Below are 9010 nucleotides of genomic sequence, written 5' to 3' on the forward strand. Positions count from 1 at the left end.
GCAATGATTCTATTTTTGGGCACTCTCAGCATTGCTATGTTTTTGGTAAAATGACACATGGCAGGTTTTGCAAAGGGAAATAATGAGAGGGAAATAAACACCCCAAGGAAAAAAAAGTCTGCTAAATAGATGTTATGGTGGATATATTTTAAGCTATTCCTAATTAAAACCTACATCACTTAAGTGAAGAGGTTATGGTCAATGTCTCAATATAGCGAATCATCAGGGATCGCCACTGAACGCCTATGAATGACTTAACGCAGGTACACTGGCAGTTCGCAAACATTTCATTCCATCATGGTTATGTGGTTTTGGATTTCATTCCACAGCTTCTTTTAACTGTTTTTGTACCAAATGTGCCATAAAAATAAACTTGCCTACTGTCTGTTCGTTTTGCTATGTGTTTGTTGAGGAAATTCTCCTTTAAACCAGGGCTAAACGATTTTACCAAAGAAATATTCTTTTTTTCAACCAATATCACCTAGGCCATCTTGATTTTAGTTTGCTTTTCCTTTGCACTAATCACATATAGATGCTTCACTTCAGAGTTTTATTTTTTTCAATCAATTTTATGACTTTATTCACATAATAATAGAATTTTATTCTTGAATTTAAAAAAAATATATATATATATTTATATATATAGAGCCTGGCCCCAGAGTTCAGGTGTCACAGGACTTTACGGTTACTGCTGTGTGAAAAAGTGCTTCGACCCTAATGGACTGATCTGAGTGCTCACTATAACTCTCCCATCTCTTCTTTGGGGCAGGAAACCCAACTTTAGTGTATTACTGCCACCAAAAGTACTGGAGTGTGAAAGTCCATGTCTTACTCAGTCAGTGCCTTTTTAAAATGTTTTGTAAAACTGCCACTATATTGAAACTTCTATTAACTGCCCGCCCTACATCATACTCTTATTCATATACTTTCTCTGTACTTTATGTTATTGTCAGCTTTCAAACCCTTTTTACATTGATAAGTCTTTTTTTTTATTGCTGAAAAGTTCCAAAAACACTAAAACTGAAATTGCTGAGAAAATGAGAAGGATGACATTGATGTGCATGATTGGAAAAAGTAACAGAGCTACTGTTTTTACTTAAATCTTATCAATTTTATCAATAAGTACCTTTCAATTCCTGCACAAATGACTTCCATGACGCACATTTTTTTTTTCTCCCTAAACTATATTGATTCTTGGTTAACGATTTATGCCTAAACCGCACACTTCTTAGAAACTATTTTAAAAGAACACGAACATTGAAAAAAACATCAATGCCCATGATGTGTGTCGGTATTATATTCACCACTCCTGTATGGTAAAGCTTGTAAAGTCCTTTAACTTTTTTCTTTTAGGTCCCTGAGGAGGATATAGTGAGTGTGACAGACATGCTGCACAACCAGAGGAAAGAACCAGCCACCACATGATGTTTGGGCCTCCTGGTTTCAGCTTCATGATCCCTCTTCTCGTTCAGGTTCCTTTGAACTGCAGCATCAGGAGAGGAGGCTAACTGTGCCTAGAACACCGCTGCATTGCCAGCAGTATTAACGACTACAAGTTTGCCACTAGAAACCAGAAGCACTTCTCCATAGTGTTCATGCACAGCTGTATGAGTTCTCTTGTCTTAGTTAAGCTAGAACGGCTATGCAGACCCCGTCCCCCGCATAGGGGCCCTTTAAGTACAAACTTATGCACACAACAGAGCACAACTGCTCCTTTAGCCACTTGCAGAAAAAAACTGCACTTATCAGACATGAAACTGTAAAGGAGACCCTTTGTTTTTCTAGGATCCCAGGAGATATATCTGGTGAATGATTTGAAAGCAAATAGTTTTAAAGAAGGACCCCCTTATGTAGCCTAAGTCCTAAATACAAAGAACCTAAATCGACAGAATAAATAATAAGACTAATGCTGTTTTTTGTGGCGTCATTTTGAAAACTTACCTATTAACTTATTCCCCCACTTATCATGCAATGTGAATACATCCGTGTTTACATGTTTTTGATTTGTAAGGAGGAAATCAGCTCTGCTTTTTGATCTGAATGCAGAGAAAAAAATCCGTTCTAACTCTGTTACTACAAGCAACAGGAAAATAAACTTCTTGTAATCCATAAGTTTACTCATATAGTGGAAACTGAGCATCAGAAAGTCTTGCTTCAAAAAGTGAGCTTGCTCAGGATGGCCATGGGATGATGTGTCATACCTTTTAAAACACATCCTTTTTTGGCGGAAAAACTTGAAATAAAAAAAAAAAAATCATCCAGCATTAGTTTAATTATTTAGCTCATCTAAATATATTGTGTTACACGTTGTGCTTTATTTTCAAAAGTAAAAGCAGAGATCATGCTAATTGCTTAGTGACGAGCAATACGAGTCTTTCAAAAAAAGTGTTCTGCTCGTCATTTGATGAGAATGTGGCCTATGAAACTCTCTTTTTATAAGAGGTCAGCATTTTTTCTTGTTTAAACGAGTCAAGGTCAATAACACTATGTCTTAGATATTTGCTACTTGCACAATAAAACTTTGATTTAGTGAATTTCAATCAGCAGTCTTCTTTGGTACAACTACGTTTTATACAATCTGAAGTATTCTGTAACATTTGTAATGTTTGTGCTGCTTCCTATGTTTAATAAAAACAACCTATTAAAACCTATTATTGTCAAGTGACTGAAAATTGTTTCACTTCAAGTTTAAGAGCATGGTGGGTTAAATCATCTCATTCATTCCTGATTCAAATGGGTTAGAGTCAATAGAAGTTTTTATAAGAAAACTAATGCAGTGATTAAGGTGTTATTAGTTTACCGTCACTCCTTCATATTCCTGGCTTTAAATGGAAGGTTTATCATCACTTCATTGGAAGCTCAGGATCAGACATGAATCTTTGTATTGAAGAAAGTAGAGAACAGCAAATCTTTGCATCTAGAAAAGCATTATGACACAAGAGTGAAATTTATGTATTTACTGCTTAAAGAACTGAAAAGATGGATAATTTACTTTTAATTTACCTTTTTCTTTTTTCGTAATTCTGATCCATAAGGTTCAATCATGTATTTGAACATAAAAGAACATTTAAACGCATTCGGGTGCCATATAAGGAAACCACATCTACCTTCTGGCAGGAAAAAAAGTAATCTAGTATCTCTTCAGACCAACTGAAGAAAAAATTATATCTTATCTACTCCATTGCCATTCGGAAATAGTTAGAAATCTACACATATGCATGAAGAGGAAAATTGCATAGAAGTAATATTTTTTTATATTTATAGTCTATAGTCTATATTTAATTATAGTCTATAGAGTTATTATAGTCTTATAGTTATAGAGTAGTTATATTAGAGTAGTTATATTAATACTGATGTGAGAAAAGTAAAACTTAATTTTTCTCAGACATAAAAGAACACATTTCTGATACACTAGGAAAGTTAACTTAATTCACACTGATATTAATGCAGCACATAATATTAAAACATTTTGCAGGTGAAATTGGACAATACCTGCAAATTAATCTGTCTCTTTGACGTTACAAAATAAGGAATGCTCCGTCATGACACAGATGACCCGAGATATACAATGGAATTTGTGAATAACAGAATTAAAAGGAGGTGGGCGTTAAGCACTATAAATACTATGGGCTCGTGTATTCAATGAAGAACCACGATTTGAGGTAATAAAGTCACTTTCTGCTGTCACCATGGATTCTGCCTGCAATGGATTTCGAAGACACTCTGGTAAGTACTCTGTATATATATATATATATATATATATATATATATATATATATATATATATATATATATATTTATATATATTTTTTTTTTTATTTTTTTGAGTGGCCGAGGATTTTAAAAACATTGTTTTTATAGAGATTTTGCCTGATAAACCATACAGATTTCAACACTTAAATTTTCTAATATACATAGTCTTAGGCTTATGTCTGATTAAAAAAAGACTCGGTTCAGCCAAAAAGAAAACAGTAAGTTTTTAATATTTGCAAAGGTCTGGAACAGGTCCAGTAAACTTTTTTTTTTTTTTGAAAAATCTTCAATGTTCTATTTGCATTCTTGTATATCGATTTTCTTCTTGTGCTGATCCGCTAAAGGGACATGAAAAAAAAAATAATTCTAGTGATCTGTGGATAATGTCTTCAATTTTGGGCTGCTATATTTGTAGTGTGGTTATGCAAACAATGGGTTTTCTGCGTCCCTTACTAGACAATATCGTTGATTTAGATCAACATTTAAAACATGATTTTCTGCTGACTATTTCAAGGCACTTTAAAATATCTGTTGGCTTTGGGTAAGGGATCTCAGACTGAAATCCTGGAGGACCGTTGTTCTGGAACTTTTAGATGTGCCCTTGCTTTAACACATCTGAATCAAATAATAAGGTCATTAGAGCTTGGCTATGCAATGAGGTTATTCAAACATTTGATTTAGGTGTTTTGGACCAGGGATACATCTAAAAGTTGCAGGTTACCTGCCCCTGAGGGCCTCGGTCTGACATCCCTGCCTTAGAGGCTCAGTTTAGTGTCTTCTTATACTTTATAATTCCACGTTTTTGTTGCTGCAGCTTCATCTGTTTGGTGGAAGTTCTTTGTAAATGGCCAATTAAAACCACTCTAGAAATAGTGTTTGGTAAAATGAAGTCTCCAGGATTGGAATTCTTTGTAATATTGTTAAATTTGTTACATTTCTGTTCTGTCTTTGTGATTCCATTAAGGCTCCATTTAAAGGCACACTATGCAACATTTTTCAGTTAATTAATGTGTTCCATAACGTTTTGGATGATTAAATGAGTCATTTCAGGTTGAACAAAGGTATTCTCGGCCGCCCTGGTGGTCTGTGGGGGAAATACTGCACTTGCAATTGCAGGAGCACCGACCCGCACCCACAGGCTCAGAAGTCTCGTGAGAGTCAGTCTTGCTTTACGGCGAGAACTGCTACACCCCCCAGTTAAAAGCATTCTCGTTGCTAGCACAGTGGCAATCTTTGTGCAGTTATGCTACGTTCACGCAGCAAAAGCAGCAAAATCGTGTCTGCTGCTTCATTTTTGCTGCTTGTACCAGTTAGTTCTGACGCGCGGCTGAAGCAGCTTTGCTGCTCTGGCTGCGCGGTGCAAAAGTGTGTCTGACGCGCGTTGGGCGGAGCTTCACTATCCTTTCTCTGCCTTGCAGCTATATTTGCTGTGATCATTTGGAATAAAGTAGTTTTAATATGTGTTTAAATGAGAAAATACACCTGAAAACGTAATCAGTGCCGTCAGTTCATTCAGATTATTATCCTGCCTTCAATATTTTTTCTGTCGGAGCCGCTCAGACCCCCACATACCAGCGGTGCGCCGACAGAAGGAATCCCTTCATCAGCAGCCTCTGGCCAGGTCGCCTCCTCGCGGTTCACCACGGCAGCTGGTAGGTGTTTTTCATCTAAATAATCCAAACTGCATATTCTGCCGGCAGATTTCTGCATTTTAAGTTAATTTAGGCGTCAATAAACTGCTTAAGAGGAGAGATCATAGCCTCTGATCATCAGCGCTGTGCCTCTCTCCCTGCTTCAGCTGCTCAGACGCGCTGGGCCTGCTGCTCAAAACGCGCCGCGGTATGGCAAGCCAAGAAGGTCCTATTTCGCATTGAATTGTCGCGTTAAGATTGAAGGTAACCTATGGCAAGCCAAGAAGGTCATATTTCGCATTGAATTGTCGCGTTAAGATTGAAGTTAACCCGCAAAAAACGCGCGTTCTCCCGAGATTACGCCGCTTTTTACGCCGTCTTTTACCAACAAGCGCCGCCTTTTACGCGCGTCATGATAGTACCGCAAGACGCGCGTTAAATACGCGCGTTGTGTCGGTCAGAACGCGCGTTAAATACGCGCGTTGTGTCGGTCAGAACGCGCGTATTTAACGCGCGTTTTCCTAATATGATAATGATGTCCTTCCTTCTTTTCCCACAGCCAATGCATTTGAACTGGTTGCATCCAATCTCTGATCAAGGCAGCCAGACCAAGAAAGTTCAGCACAGATCTGCTTTGTGGAAAACTGCACAGAGCTCAATGTTGCAGCATTGCCAGAATTCACTGCATTGCCATTTCACAAAGCCTTAATTTTAGGAATATATCCACTACTTACACTTTGCTGTTATTTTGAATCCATTCCATGCCTATTTTCACGTAAAAACGTTTTGCATCAACATGCATCGCCAACTAATGTTTTGTATTCACAGGTATTACTAGGAATGTTTCACCACTTAATACTACCGAGAGGTGGTGTGGTGGCTTAAGTGACCGCCTTCAATGCGATCCTTTTGCTTCGTGGCGGGTTCGAATCCGGCAGAGGCCGTCCGACTTTTCCCTTTATATTCTGTCTTGTCTCCAACCAAGCCCATTTATTTATTTATTTTTTTCTGAGAATATAATCATAAATGTAGCCTACTTCACTGTTTTTGATCCATCACCATGCATTCTGTCATGTAAAAACTTTTTATATTGTACTAATAAAATGACAATAAAGGGGACACTTGTCTTCCAGAAAATTTGTCGGTCTGACTTGTTTTCTGTATATTTTCCTGCAGATCACCAACCTTTTTCCATAATACTTTATACAGCCATGGAGCAACTGCTGTTAAAATTAAATTAACAGGAACATTTCTTATTAAAAGTGTTATTAGTGCAATGAGAAAAAACTTGCTTAGTTGAGCCAGTGGAGGTTTGATGATCCCCATAGCTCATGTTCTCTGTCTCCTACACATATATATATATATATATATATATATGTATATATATATATATATATGTATATATGTATATATGTATGTATATATATATATATGTATGTATATATATATATATATGTATATGTATTAACCACGTCACATAAATGTTCTTTCAGTCTGCAGATGGCGCCATATAACGAGTAGGCTACTGGCAGAGCAGCAAACAGGTGTTTGCACCAAAGCTGGGGAACAATATAGGCAAGGTGTGTCTCTTTTTCAAGAGAGAACTGGATACTGGATTCTTTCATCTTTTTTATTTATTATGAACTATTATCTATTTCCCACTACCTTTGACCACTAGTCAGTACCTTTACTTATGTGTACTAGAACAAGATCCAAATGTGCAAGAGTCTAATTACATTTTCATTGTGGAGTAGGAGACAAGGTATGGGTGCAGCACCTTCCATTGGGGGTGTATCCAGAAAACAGGTACTATGTTATTTAGATGTTACATTTAATTTTAACAGCAGTTGTTCCGTGGCTGCAGAAAGCATTATGAGCTTGGGAAAAGGTTAGTGATATGCAGGAAACATACAGAAAACAAGTCAGACAGACACATTTTCTGGAGGATAAGTGGCCCCTTTAATGTCATTTTATTAGCACAATGTAAAAAGTTGTTACATGACAGAATGCATGGCGATGGATCAAAAACAACAGAGAAGTGGGCTACATATATGGATTATATTCTTGGTTAAAGGCAAGAGAGAATATCAAAGGCATAGGTTTGATTTCAGCTTTGGCAGGGACACTATTGGTCTTCAGTTTCATCGTTCTAATGTCATTGGTCCTTTGCAAAAAGATGCATACTCTTTTTTTTAATGCTTAATGTGAGCATCAGGCTTTGATGTGTTTAAAGAGAACAGCATAATTTCTTCCTAGATTAATACAAATCTTATAAGCACTACACTCACTAGATGCTGTTTAGCAATGTTTGAAGCATCACTGGCTCTGATCAATGTGCAATTAGGACTTTTTTCACTTTGAAAATGTTTGCATTTAAACTTACCACTAAGACAGAAGGTAAATACATTCCTATTTAACCAAATATAGTCTAAATATGCCTGTTATATGTTGACGTATCATGGGTTTTCTTTTGAAGATGTATAATTGTGCAGAGGTAAACAGGTGAAACCCACTCTTATTTTTTTATCCAATATGCTCTCTCTGTGTCATGCAAAATAATACATTCAACGGACGGCAAATAAATGTATTGTATTTACATGAGCACTGGAACTATAAGAGGAACTGACACTGAGGATTTTGAATATTAACTTCACTATACAAGTTGTACATCTGGGCTGTAGTTAGTCTATGTAGCCCATTTCATAAATTTGTTCTATGGCTAAAACAATTAATCACATCTATCAATAATTTAAATAATCGTCAACTGATTTAGTAATTGATTAATCAATAACTGGAGTATAGAGCCACTAAAATGTGCCTTTAGCCAATAGAGCGACCCACTTAGAGTAGGAATTATACCAAGATTATGAAAAAATATGTAAACATTTTGCATTTAGGACAAAAAAAAAAGTTTTAGTCTGTCAATATTCTCCATCCAGAACTCCTCCAGAGGAAACGTTTCTGTTTCACCTGGGGTCATTTCGTAAAAAAATCTACTTTAAGGAACCTTTGGGTGATCTGATTATTAATCAATTCATCAAAAAAATAATCAACAGATTAATCAATTTGCAGAATAATCATTAGTTTCAACCCTTATTTTATGGTAACGTTCCAAACACATTTCTTCCATCATGCAGCAGTGAAGGGCAGCTACTTCACCCTGAGGCTGCCCTGCATCATTATATCTGTTTCCTACAATCATATAATGTTTCTATTATACAAGTGCGTTTATAATAGTAAAGGATTAAATGTAACAACCTTTTATCATCATCCTATATTGCTTGCTGTTTAAATAGCTCCTTATGTCTATTTTCTTTTTTAGTGGCATCATCTATAAACACAACACTAAGAATCAGCCTAAGTTTATTCAAATATAAAATCACTTTTAACAATTATAAAAGACAATATAACACTATCTTATCTGTAATGTAATAGTATCCAAAATAAACAGCCAGATTGAAGCATTATTTACCAGACATTAATGTACTAATTTACTTATGGACTGTGTGGAAATCTAGAAAAATAGAATAAGTGTAAATAGAGTTCCTCTGTTTGTCTTCATCCTATTTCTAGAAGTAGAATCAATTAAATAGAACTATTTTCATGTGGAAAACAAAAAAATAGAA

The 9010-nt window shown here is 36.0% G+C and overlaps 1 protein-coding gene across 1 annotated transcript in view; it reads left to right on the top strand.

The window, feature by feature from the left end:
* The window catches only part of castor1 (cytosolic arginine sensor for mTORC1 subunit 1), a 33820-nt gene extending 31944 nt beyond the window's left edge, over nucleotides 1–1876 (top strand). Inside the window, exon 9 of the mRNA XM_038293613.1 lies at nucleotides 1354–1876. Coding sequence (XP_038149541.1) covers nucleotides 1354–1425 — 72 coding nt within the window. The 3' untranslated portion in view covers nucleotides 1426–1876. The remainder of the gene's footprint in view (nucleotides 1–1353) is intronic.
* Nucleotides 1877–9010: the final 7134 nt, after the last annotated feature.

Source organism: Cyprinodon tularosa, unplaced genomic scaffold, assembly GCF_016077235.1.
Source record: "Cyprinodon tularosa strain WSP-4 unplaced genomic scaffold, ASM1607723v1 ctg109, whole genome shotgun sequence".
In the NCBI taxonomy this organism is placed as follows: Eukaryota; Metazoa; Chordata; class Actinopteri; order Cyprinodontiformes; family Cyprinodontidae; genus Cyprinodon; species Cyprinodon tularosa.